At 46.6% G+C, this 12300-nt stretch overlaps 3 protein-coding genes across 3 annotated transcripts; 1 reads left to right on the forward strand and 2 right to left on the reverse strand.

Annotated features, from left to right (window-relative positions):
• Window positions 1–357: 357 nt before the first annotated feature.
• Window positions 358–4682, reverse strand: BBOV_III007690 (variant erythrocyte surface antigen-1 alpha subunit). Its single transcript, XM_001611847.2, has 3 exons — window positions 4514–4682; window positions 4342–4407; window positions 358–4302 (listed from the first exon to the last, which is right to left on the reverse strand). Exons 1-3 carry the CDS (start codon window positions 4635–4637, stop codon window positions 383–385), a joined length of 4110 nt encoding a protein of 1369 aa, XP_001611897.1. The 5' UTR covers window positions 4638–4682; the 3' UTR covers window positions 358–382.
• A 230-nt stretch (window positions 4683–4912) lies between these two features.
• BBOV_III007700 (variant erythrocyte surface antigen-1 beta subunit) lies at window positions 4913–9180 on the forward strand. The gene is made up of 12 exons (XM_051767798.1): window positions 4913–5573; window positions 5616–5714; window positions 5752–5961; window positions 6006–6110; window positions 6149–6604; window positions 6651–6881; window positions 6923–7186; window positions 7292–7585; window positions 7692–7739; window positions 7800–8372; window positions 8483–8674; window positions 8793–9180. Exons 1-12 carry the CDS (start codon window positions 4973–4975, stop codon window positions 9128–9130), a joined length of 3411 nt encoding a protein of 1136 aa, XP_051623494.1. The 5' UTR covers window positions 4913–4972; the 3' UTR covers window positions 9131–9180.
• A 1743-nt stretch (window positions 9181–10923) lies between these two features.
• BBOV_III007710 (SmORF protein) lies at window positions 10924–11635 on the reverse strand. Its single transcript, XM_001611849.2, has one exon. The coding sequence runs from the start codon at window positions 11298–11300 to the stop codon at window positions 10974–10976; it is 327 nt and encodes a 108-aa protein (XP_001611899.1). The 5' UTR covers window positions 11301–11635; the 3' UTR covers window positions 10924–10973.
• Between the last annotated feature and the right edge of the window lie 665 nt (window positions 11636–12300).

Below are 12300 nucleotides of genomic sequence, written 5' to 3' on the forward strand. Positions count from 1 at the left end.
CCAAGTTGCACAACTGTCTAGCGTGACCAGTTGAAATGCATAATAAATAAGTTTGATATTGGGACCATAATATTTTGACTCAGGAGGCTGTACGTCTATATGCGTTAACAAGCGGTTTTTTGATCCTAATCATACCACGTTACTGTGCATTGTTATATATTTGTGATACAGTAATGACCCAGCGGTACTTCAACCTTTACCACATTGTAAGTAACACTTGTTCGTCGTTGGATTGTCATCTTTTCGCGGTACTCATACAACTAGGTACGGATTAATTAACCACCCAGTCATACACTCCACTTGGTATTATAGTCACAGTCTATTGTAGCTTCTGCATCAATCGATAGGCAAATGTATGCTATATTCACATGGGTCACTCGTATTACCCACCACCCCAACCCTTTGCTCCAGATAAAAACACTGTCCTTAGTGTTCTGTTGTCCTTTTTCACTTCTTTCCTACCAAAATACTCCACCAGTTCCATTCCTTTGCGTCCCGTCATCACCTTATACCACATACATTGCCACTGGTGTTCACCACCCCGTAACCAGTGTGACCTCATATGTGTCCAGTCCAATGGCCATATGGCACCAAAGGCAAGGTAGAGTACCGCCATTAGCCAGGCTAACGTAAGAACAAAGATCCAGGGGAGCCGTATGTCGTATTGGAGTTGGCCGACCTGGGAGAGGAGGTTGGTGAGGGGGTGTTCTTTAGTGTCTTTCTGTTGGTCCTTCTCAGTGCTCTCTATTACTTTCTTCAGGCTCTCTAGGAACTCGTGACAACGCTTCTTCCCACCCTTGTTATCTATACTATAATCTCCCTTCTCCTTGTTCTCCTGCTCGAACCCCTCCAGATTGAATGGGTTACCATAACTGAACCCATGTCTATAGAGTACTGGTAGTACCCCGGTGCATGATACGATTGATTGGCATCCACATTGGCCACTGTTTCCTGTACTCTTCTGTCCGTGTTCTCCCTTTTTGCACTTATTGGGGTCACATTGTCCTTTGCAGCCACGGCATTCAATCTGCAGGAACTCACTGGTCAGTGACTTTAGTCCCCATTGAAGTGCATCTGATAGATATAGTACCCATGAGAGGTATGTTCCACCGAAGGTGGCACTCACGGCTGTATAAAGCTCACCGGTTAGGGGGGAGAGGTACTCGGAGTCCTTGGTCAGTGTCGAGAGGGCGGATGGAGAGGTACCATTACTGGAATATGCACTGACAGTGCCCTTATCGCCCTTAATCTCTATGAGTGCATTACCGACAGTCTCTCTGTAGTCTTTCCCGCCCATTACCGTTTGGATCCACTCTATCTGCTTTACCTCATCTCGTAACCCAGAGGCACACCAGCCGCAAACGTAGTCATCATCTCCTTTCTTAGACGGATCGCCTGTGTGATTACACTTTATTCCTTCTCGCCCATTCTTGTTCATTCCACTTTCCTTCTCTCCTACACCACCCCTAAAGAACCCAAAGACATCACCCAGTACCTGTGGTGTTGTAGCACTGAGTGCTGCAGTGACTCTCACTAGTGTATAAACACAAGACTGCATCATGTTCTCGTTACTAAAGAAGTAGAGGATGCCATAAAGGCGTTGGCCGGTACAGTCAGTGGTGCTGCCCTTGTAGAAGGAATTTCTAAATCCCATTGGCAGTGGGCAGCACTGGCCGGAACCACCACAGTGTCCTAGGTGGGATGCTGCAGGTGGGTACTCATCCGAGGAGGGAGTACTGCCAGCTTTACTCGCTTCCCACTTTTCTAGTAATTCCATGGTAGTGTTACAACTAAAACCTGGTAACCTATCCTCTAGGAATGCCTGGAGGGGGGAGGGAAAGCCGTCCATGTATTGTTGGTGACATGTTGGACAGGTCTTCTTCTCTCCCTGCCGGCCACACTTGTTTATGTGGTCATTACAGGGTGGGCACTTGGGAGAGTTGCAAATGTCTTTGAGCTTGTCGATGGCATCGTTTAACGCCTTTTCGTGGCCATTCATCTCTTCCTTTATCTTCTCCTTGACTCCCTCCTTCAATGTTGTCAGCACCTCTAGTACCTTATGAATAACCTCACTTATCCTGTCCTTGGCACTACTGTAATCCTTCCTCCACTTTTGTGCTTCACTAGTTATCTGCTGTAATGACCCAGCATGACTACCATTCGCTAGTGTATCTAGTGCTCCACCACCACCATTCTTCGTCAGTGCATCTAGTTTATTCTTAGCCTCCGTTAGTTTCCCAGTCAGCCCACCATTCACCTTCACCGCCTTTTCTAGTCCCGTCCTAGCCTTCTCTAGTTCCTTCTTAGCCTTCCCTAGTGCCACCTTCACCCCCTCTATCGCTTTATTCTCAGCCTTCTTTTCCAATACCTCCTGGGCATTACCCAATTGTACCACTACCTCACCAATCTTCTCCAATAGTGTTTTCAAAGATCCTGACAGTGTTCCTGATGTTCCATAATACAACCTTTTCAACTCGTTTTCTACCCCCACCAACCCCTTCCTCAACTTCTCCACCCTACATTTCCTATCATGTTCCATGGGGTTACACCCCAGGCACATCCAGCTAATTACCCCCTTAGACTCCACATCCTTGCCATACCTACACTCACGCCATTTACCTCCACAAGCAACCTTCACCGCACATTGCTTCCTAAGGAAATAGAGTTGATAGAATAGAGCCCTAATGTAGTGAACCACCTGGTTGTATGCTTGTATAGACACTGTGGGATAGGTGAAGTTGCACTCAGTGTTAGCGTATAAGGAGTGGATGGCAGGAGTACTGCTGTCAGTGCTGTGTAGTCCACCCTGGATACCTATGAGGACCAATGGGCAGTACTGGGTCACTGCTTGGAAGTGGGCAAACAGGTTGTATTCATCAACTGTAATAGGAGCCCAACGACCTGTTTGGTAGAACGAAAGCTGTTTTTTGCCGTCGACGTCTGGTGCTTTCTTCTTCAATACTTCCTTGGCATACTCTAGCATATACTTGTAGGCCTTACTATAGGGCAATGCACTTAGCCAGTAGAGGATCTCCCGGATGGTACGGGGAGTCCTTGGAGTACTCTCACTATTCCTTTTCTGTAACCCAGTAAAGTAGGCACAAGATAGAATATAGAGCTTAAAAATGGCACCGTTTTTATGCTGGTTAATTCCCTGTGCGGTACCGTTGTCCTTAAAGACATCAGCTTGATCAGTGTTGAATGAATCCCTATGTGCAGTATGTACAAAACCGGCATAATTCATACCGTAAGGACTTCTCGCTGTATTACCATTAGTGTCACTGACACCATCACCAAGGCCACTAGGCTCCAGGAATCCCAAGAAAAACATATCCCTAAATCCATCCCATATGACCTGATCTAATCTATTTTTCGGCCCATGGTTATTCAACATTGTCTTAGGAAACCCTAGGGCCTGTAGCCATTGGGATAGGGTACCATCATCTAGACCACTACCATCCAGGATGTGATTGTTCCAGTATGGACTACCCTTGGTCCACTTTCCTGTCCAATACATATAAGTAAGTCCACTCCAAATGAGACATACTGACCCTAGGAGTATCCGGGCACAGTGGTGACGGCGTTGGGAGGGAGTCTTACTACCACCCCGTTCCACTAGATCTGTCCATGTGGAGCTTATACGATAATCTGATCCATCGTATATTGATATGAAATTCATTTCTCCATATGCAGACTGATAACTGTCATGAAATGTAGGGCGTCCAAGCTTTTTCGTGTCGTCATTCTTGTCCTCAGTGCAACAGATACACTTGGCATCCTGACATCCACACTGCTTCCCCTTACAACAACACTTGCAGCATTTGCCTGCTAGAGCGCATTTACACTCATTTCCAGCACTACAGCCCTCTTCATCATCAGTATCACACTGACAGCCCTGCTTCTTCGCCTCCTCATCAGTGCCACTACCCTTACACTTTGTACACCCCCTGCCCAGTTGTACCCAATCGACGCTCGGGATCACTACATATTTCATACACCCACAATCACCACACTTGTTCTCCGACTCTATATCCTTTAGATACTTGCACTCGCCATTTTGGCCATGATGTTCCTTATTACCCTTCTTGCACTCATTCTTGCCCTCCCAACACTTCTCTATCTTACTCCACCCAACGAGTGCACTGAGTACCTGTGCCAGTTGGTCTATATAGGTCCGGACCACGGAGGTACCACCTAGTCCCTGGACTAGGGAGAATAGGTCGTTGAGACGACTGTCAACGTCAGCTTTAGTGGCACCACTGTTGGAATTTTCAGCGCCATTCTTAACATCACCCTCATAGCCTATAATGTAGCTGAACTGGTATACTACTGTCTACTTACCATGGTACTCCAGTTGTACTGACTGCAGTAGGTCAGTCACTGCCGCCGCCAGGCCACATATACATTCTGTACAATAATGATTTCCATAGCACTAAGGCGCGCCACTGTAAAGGACACTGTCAGGGAGCATCAATAGGGCGCGCATAACACAGTAGTGTCTACAGTAACGTACCTCCATCACCCAGCTTCTTACCATCCTTACCAGTTACCCTCAGGACCCAGTCAATGGCCTCCTTCAGGTTGGTGGGAGCCTCTGTTAGTGACGCCTTCGGCGTGAAAGTGCTATTCACGGCCATTGTCAGTGCCTTTAGGAGTACTCAGCAGTACTCGCAGTGGTGAGGAAGTGGTCTGGCTATCGGGGTGGAATCCTATATATACTGAGCGCGCCCGTAGATTGGTGGCGCGCATACTATTCTATGGGATTCCACCAGACTAATATCGTAGTGGTGATGTAACTGTTATAGTGGAATCCCCTAGTACTCACACTGCGCGCCACCAAAATACTGTCGCGCCGAAGGCGCCCCTATCTCTTTACGGCGCGCTCCACCTCCCTAGGATTCCACCCCGATACATTGACCTTGACTACCACTGACTTTCACTGGACACTCTCTCACCAAGGGGTGGTAACATAATGTCTACACAGTCCACCTGGCCTTACTCCAGCCTCACCCAGGCACCCACCAACCTGAAGGAGGCCATTGACTGGGTCCTGAGGGTTACTGGTAAGGATGGTAGGAAGAATGACAAGGCGGCGGCTTCGCCGCCCCAATTCGGCTGCATCTGTTTCCTCGCTAAGGCAGTGAAGGACCTACTGTACGACGCCAAGGACCCGGGGTCCCCTGGTCCCAGCCCTGACAGGTACTGGGACGACTTGCTCCTAGAGCAGGAGAAGACCATAGTACAGCCAGTGCTCACGGACCTGGGACTCCTTAGTGGCAGCACTAGTGCTGCTAGGGATACCTGCGCCGGTGGCACCGAGGTCGTAGGGACACTGATAGACCAGTTGGCACAGGGACTACAGAAGTGGGTTGGGTGGCAGGAAAAAGGAGATGAGTGTTGTTTGAAGGGAACAGAGGGTATAGGAAAGAAGTGTGAATGTACTGGTGGTGGTGCTGGCGGTTGTTGTACCGGTTCTAGTGGTACTTGTACCTGTGCCTCTGCGAACAATTGCTATAAATCAGCCTATTCTAGGGACTCAGCTCTATGGACTACCATAGTCAATGGTACCACGGGTAAGTACCCACTGGTAGTCTTATGGACTAATGTTGTAGTAGGTGGTGCCGGAGGATCTGGATCGGCTGGTAGTGCAGTGGGTGGTAAAGGTGGTAGTGGTGTAGCTGCTGCCACTGTAGACACCGTTAAAGCCGCCCAAGGTACGTTATAGTGACAGAACTACCAACAGTACTACAGAGGTCCACCTCCTGGCCCGTATTTTCCTAGGGTCAGTATGTCTCATCTGGAGTGGACTCAGTCAGTTGGGGTTCCTAACGGGAAAGGGGAGTAGTAGATGGGAGAACAGTAGTTTGCACTCATTAGAGTCTGGTGACAAGGCCGGACTTGGATCATTCATGGCGGCCATGGGCTACGACCTGGAGAGGTTGAATCAGGGGAAGGGAGGAGGTGAGTGCTGCCTAGGGTGGTCATGTGGACTTATGGTGAAGTAGGTAGTGGGAAGACGGGATCAGATGTATGGAATTTACTATCGGGAACGGATCCTAATGGTAGCAAAGGCATACAGTGGAACGAATTCAAAAAAGATCCTTCTCAGAGTAAGTCCCACCTCCTCTGTAGTACCAATGTGACCCAGAGAGTGTAGCTGAGTACTACAGCACTATATATGGTAGTGCCAATAAAGCAGAGAAGAATAGCGAAAAACTCTGTAAGGACTATCCCTTATTGGTACTCCACATCCTGGCCAGTGGGTACTTCCGGGCAGGCAGTGCCGGGGCGAAGGGAGTGACTACCCCGGCGAAGGCGGCCACTAGTGATCCCAGGAAACCCAGGACCATCCGTGAGATCCTATACTGGCTTAGTGCATTGCCCTATAGTCAGGGATACAGAGAGCTGGTAGAGAGGATGCAAGGGAAGATGGAAGGGCAGGAGCAGTACAAGTTAGAAAGCACAGAACCTAATAACGGTACCACCCTCCTTAGGGACAACATTACCCACTACCTAATGGCCGCCTGTGGCTACTGCCCACTGGTACTCATCGGTATCCAGGGGACCATAGAAAGGGAAGTGGTGCAGGCAACGGCATCAGGAGGTGAGTGACATAGACAGGGCTCTATAGGGGCGCAACAGTGCCCTAGGGGTAGTCATGTGGACTAATGGTGTGGTATGTCCGGGAGGAGCTGGTGCTGCTGCTCAGAGTACTAACAAGTGCCCCAATCATAGTAAGGACCCTACTCATAAGAGATGTACCCTTGATGATAAAGACAAGGCTGCAGAGGCAGCTGCACCGGCAGCAGGTTCCGCCGGAAAAGCCCTGGAGAAAGGTGAAGTCTGCTACGGCGGGTACCACCTGGAAGTATCCCAGTTCGGTAAGTACCCTAGCAGTACCACTCCCTAACACTATGTGTAGGCCCCCTCCATGGGATGTACGCCAATGGGCTCTTTGGCTTCCAGATGGACATTAGTACCGCCCAGTGCCTGGACCAACTGAGGATATATGTCCACCACTGCTTCTACCAGCTCTATTTCCTGAGGAAGCAATGCAGTACGGGAGTGGTGGGAGGAGCAAGTGGATCGGGAGTAGCAGTTGGTTGGAGTAGTTGTAGGTATGGTAGTGGAGTCTATTGGGGCAGCGGTTATAGCCAGAGTAACTTGTGGAGGTGTAAAACGGAAGGTGGGTCGTGTATATGAGCATTAATAGGCGCGCCACAAGTATGCTAACTGACAGTGACCGTCAGTACGGCGCGCAACCGTGCCATATGGATTAATGGTGTAGTAGGTGCCGGAGGTGCTGGAGATGAACATACCAAACAGTGTGGATTACAGAGTGGTGCTGGTGGTAAAAAGCATTCTCCTCTTATGTGCTTCTTATGTGACGGGTTACATGGAATGTGCTGTTTTAAAACAGTAGGAAGGGGCAACATAGATGAATATCCATCTATCGAGGATCACATGAATATGGAGAGCCCTATTCATCCAAAAGGTCATTTAGACAAGCAACATGGACACTGTCCCGTCCCAATGGGATGGAGCACTGATGGGAGGAACACTACCGGTGAGACTCACTTCAAAGGTACGTCCCAGTACCTCTACTGTATGGCACCCCTAAAGCACTGTATATATACTAGGGGCACCCCCTGGGCGCCACAGTAACCAATAGTGACTCATGGTATGCACAGATTTGACCAAGGGTACCCATAAGACAGACAAGCTGGAGGACGGCAAAGGTGCGTGACACCCTAGTCATATGGGCGCCACAGTAGTCACATGGACTCATCCTGTAGTAGGTAGTGCTAGTCCTGGAAAGTACCCCGCCCACTGCACTGGGAATACCCTGTCACTACTCCTGGAGTACTACTGTGACCCCGAACAGTGCTCTAGTGGCACCCTAGTGGTACTACTGAGACTACTGGCGTGTATTACTCCCACAGTGCCACGGACTCTGGGTGACCTCTTTGGGTTCTATTACTATATAGTCTACATTGGGGGAAAGAGTGGTGGTGGACAAGAGGGAGTGCATCAGAAGTTGAAAGGATTAGAGGGGGATGTCAGACTGGGGATGAAAGGTATCGGTAACAATGGTGATGCAGTGGTCGAGGCACTAACCACGTGGAATAACAGCGGAATCTGCAGTGGCGGCAAGGAAGGTCACCTTAAGTGCCTAACAGAGTGTGATACAGGTAGTGGTGCCAAATACCTCTCTCCCCTTAGTGGCCAGCAGTATGGCCAGTTGAGTCCAGCGATGGCCGGGACCTACCTGTCATGGTTGGTCTATTTGATAGGGGAGTTCAAGACAGGACTAGAGGGGTTGGAAGAGGCGTTTAGGGAGATTAGTTGTAAGGTTGATGGGTGTAAAAATGGTAGGTTCTAGTGCTTTAAGGGCGCGCCAATGGAGATAGGGGCGCCTTCGGCGCACGAGTGTCCGTTAGAGTGGCGCGCAACCATATCATATGGATTCATGGTGTAGTAGGTGCGGCAGGAGCTGGTGGATGTGGACCTGGATGCACCAGTGGAACCCATGGTGATCCATGTCCATCTGGTGGCACTGGTGGTGGTAATACCGGAGTATGTAAATGTCACTCAGTCGTATCATGTACCGGGGTACTACCGGTGTTGTACAAGTATGGCTTTGGGTATGGTAATGTAACGGAGTTGCACAAAGGTGAGTTGTAGTATAGTAGTATGGATAGTGTAGAGACAGTGGAGTAGTATAGTTGATAAAAGTTCTATAAGGGCGCCTTCGGCGCAACAGTGCCCTAGGGGTAGTAATAGTGTAGTAGGTGGTACAGAGAACAAGAAGTGCGATGCATTCCTGACTACCCTCAAGGGTGTCCTGGAGGGTGATCACATCAAGCATGACGGCACCAAAGGAGGCCTCCACCACGAGATCAATAAGCTCATCTACACCACCAGGCTCCCCTGGATCTTTGTGCTGACCGTAGCCTGGCTAGTAGCGGTACTCTATCTAGCCTTTGGAGCCATATGGCCACTGGACTGGACACATATGAGGTCGCATTGTAGGGGATTGTTCAGGAAGGGAAGTCTGAGTCCATGGGAGGTACTGATGGTGGGCAAGAAGAAGGGAAGAGGTATATTGGAGTTTTTTGGTAAGACATAGTGGCAAAGTAGTGGCGCCTTCGGCGCGATAACTAGGGATAATGTGGATATGTTCATCAAAAGTTACATGGAAGTTTAGTATAAAAGTAGTAGCTGTTAGGGATGGTGATGTGGATAAGGTTACAGAGTTTTTTTGGTGGACAGTTCGTAGAATTACTCTAGAAATGTTAGTAAACGTTTCATAATGTATTAATAGCCGCTCTGGTAAAACTCCAGTAGAATTTCTCTAGCACTGTTAGTAAAGGTTTCGTAGTGGTTTAATTAAAATTTTAGTGCTATATTCAGTAAATGTTTAGTAATGGTTTTGATAAAAGTTTCACAAAAGTTTGGCATTACTTTTGGTGAAAGTTTCATAAAAGCTTGATGATACTTTTAATTAAAAGTTTATAGGTGTTAAGGGTAAGAGTATATGCTGTAGTAGTACGTTTTTGTGACCACTTAATGAGTATATAGTGATTATACAGTGTTAACAGCTCGTCATTATCCCTGGTTAATCGACACTTTCACTCTACAAGTCTAGACAGTATTTGCATGGAACAAGAGTACTACAGGTCTACACAGTACCTATATACAATGTCCCCGCACAAAGGACTGTTTAGTGGGGGCCCTATATATGTTGGAGTTACCCGGGTGGGGTTTTTGGCATAGTGGGGTAACCCCAATGATGGGGCACTACCTAGTGACTTGAAAAGTAGGTTTGGCGCTTGATATACTCTAATCTATTCTCATCACAGTAGATAATCCAGCGATCTAGATCTAACCAATTCACCTTCAGGACTCCTGCAGTAATTCCTGTGGATGTCAATGGAGATTTTCCTAACCCATTGATTGGGGACTGTAGTTAGTTCCGGGTTATGTGGAAGTCGTTTCACTGTGGCCATGTAACGTGAATAGCACGAACGTCATGGGATGGATAACACCATATATTGTGTCTTACTGTAGGCCACAGTAGTACTGATATGACATATGACACTCAGTATCCCAATGATAATAGTGAACGCCATGTTGTGCTTGTATCAATGGTGGTGTCTTGTATGGTATCTTCACGCCGTTCCTGGTCACTGGTAGTAGTCATATGATGGGACCCTGTACTACCGGGTACTGTCTCCTGGAGAGCGGTAGTCACATTAGCAGTGACATCATAGGTCATCTGGGATAGACACAATCAGAGCATCAGTGATACAGTGCCATGTTAAAGGAAGGGATATATCTACAGATTATTGGGTGTGCCACTGTCATGTAGCTTGGACGTCTAGGACTGCTGAAGTACCTGATAGAGGTAGTGATGTATAGTGTAATGTACTGTCTAGAGGACTTCATATTGTAGTACTATCACTGGGTATTACAGTGGGCCAGTGGTCTATAACAACGTCACTTTCACGGGACATTATGGATACCCTGGTTAGTATGCTGTGCTATACTAAGCCATTACCGGGGAACTACAAAGTAGTATATATATGATAATGACCAGTGTTAATAATGCAGCATTATAGAGAGTACATGGACGTACTGGCTGGTAGTGTTAGTGAGGCTAGTATAGGTTAAAGTAGTGTAGAATAATAGTGTATAGATGTAGCGCTGTTCTAATTTATTCTGTGGAATATGCGGTACTGTATTCACCTACAGATGTATATGTATATGTACTTGGATATAATAGTACATATGCACCAATGTGGTCTATTTCATAAGTTTAAGTAATATGTAATTACGATAATATTGTTTTTATCTTGCTATTTCAAGATTGCTTAGTTATGAATAGAAAAAATATGAACGTCGACGCCTATCCCCCTGCTCGTCTTCACTCAACAAGAAGACATTCCTGACGTCTTGTTCCACTTCGGTCTCTATTGCCTCATTACAGTCATATGGCACACACAAGGAGATAACAAATGGCAACGTGACAAGAAGAATCTGTTTAAGGGCTTTGGTAACAGATACCACTCTACATCGTACTTGGGGAGACCTGTTTCACTGTGTTTTTGAGTGTCAATTTTCGTCGGTTCGGATACGTCATGAGATTTAGTGGCAGATTTCTCATTCTTACCGAAGAATCTACTTAAGAACGATTCCTTCTTGGGTTGCTCCGGGGCTATATCTGTTGAGGTAGCCGTAGCGGAAAACCCAAATGCCACAACTATAGAGAGCTTCCATAACATGTTAAGAGCTACCATATTTTGTGGAGATGGGTCAAGAGTGAGATTCTCAGGTGTTACACATTTTGTTGCCGTTAATCCCCCCAGCTATAGCACAAGTGCAATTAACTTGATGGTTGCTCTTCAGTGCAGTTCTATAAGGTGCTTGGTTGTAGATATCTATGTGATGTAATAATATTGTGACTGTGTCACTGTCAGACAGTGATCAGGTCACTATTAATACAGGTGCTCTAGAGAAAAATACTGGCCAAATACTCCTTGAGCTAGACATTAACAACAAGAATGTAATTGTTACGATATATGACATGAGTGTCACCATCTGTACAACAACAATCACGTGATAGACAAAATGCTACCTCACCAAGTGATACAGTGTGCTTTTGACCATGACATACTGTGATTCCATGTGCCAGTACGGCGTCATAGATGCTTTTGTTTCGTTACTCTCCATTATGAAAACAGATTCCATAATGAGTCCGAGATGAATTATATGTATATCTATGTTGCATAACGTTGCCAACAACGGTATAATAGGGCATTATCCTATGAGCAATGATGCCACAAAGACGACTTATGCTGTAGTGATGAGTGATCTAGAGATGCCATAATGCATGGTAATATCATGGTGCTTAATAGAGAAGGTTGTTAACTACAGCTAGCACTCATGTTAAAAAAACAACATTCCATATTACATTAGAGCATAGGTTACTATGTCACTGTTAGGAGTTGTATATCTAAAAAGGGAGTTGTTATGGTTACTTGGTACGTCTATGTATAGTATAGTAATCATGTCATAAGAACTGACAATGACCATGTGGTTTCTAGTAAAAATTATATATTGCCCGTCTTATAACCATTACTATTATCGCGGGAAGTCATCTATGTATAACACTACAATGAGAGATTGAAATCATCTATCAACTAACGATAAACGAGAATCCCGTGCCATGGCTCTTAAGGAGTAATGCAGTAATAAAGAGTACAGCCTAAACATTAACCGTATATAGCTTATATATAT

Source organism: Babesia bovis, chromosome 3, assembly GCF_000165395.2.
Source record: "Babesia bovis T2Bo chromosome 3, whole genome shotgun sequence".
In the NCBI taxonomy this organism is placed as follows: domain Eukaryota; phylum Apicomplexa; class Aconoidasida; order Piroplasmida; family Babesiidae; genus Babesia; species Babesia bovis.

What these genes read in the sequence shown, in the direction of transcription:
- BBOV_III007690 (XM_001611847.2), bottom strand. Translation starts at nt 4,637, where the DNA reads ATGGCCGTGAATAGCACTTTCACGCCGAAGGCGTCACTAACAGAGGCT. An exon ending in TAAGAAGCTGGGTGATGGAG is followed by an intron (nt 4,408 to 4,513) that starts GTACGTTACTGT and finishes ATTATTGTACAG; the next exon opens with AATGTATATGTGGCCTGGCG. An exon ending in AGTACAACTGGAGTACCATG is followed by an intron (nt 4,303 to 4,341) that starts GTAAGTAGACAG and finishes GCTACATTATAG; the next exon opens with GCTATGAGGGTGATGTTAAG.
- BBOV_III007710 (XM_001611849.2), bottom strand. Translation starts at nt 11,300, where the DNA reads ATGGTAGCTCTTAACATGTTATGGAAGCTCTCTATAGTTGTGGCATTT.
- BBOV_III007700 (XM_051767798.1), top strand. Translation starts at nt 4,973, where the DNA reads ATGTCTACACAGTCCACCTGGCCTTACTCCAGCCTCACCCAGGCACCC. An exon ending in CATAGTCAATGGTACCACGG is followed by an intron (nt 5,574 to 5,615) that starts GTAAGTACCCAC and finishes ATGTTGTAGTAG; the next exon opens with GTGGTGCCGGAGGATCTGGA. An exon ending in GCAGGCAACGGCATCAGGAG is followed by an intron (nt 6,605 to 6,650) that starts GTGAGTGACATA and finishes ACAGTGCCCTAG; the next exon opens with GGGTAGTCATGTGGACTAAT.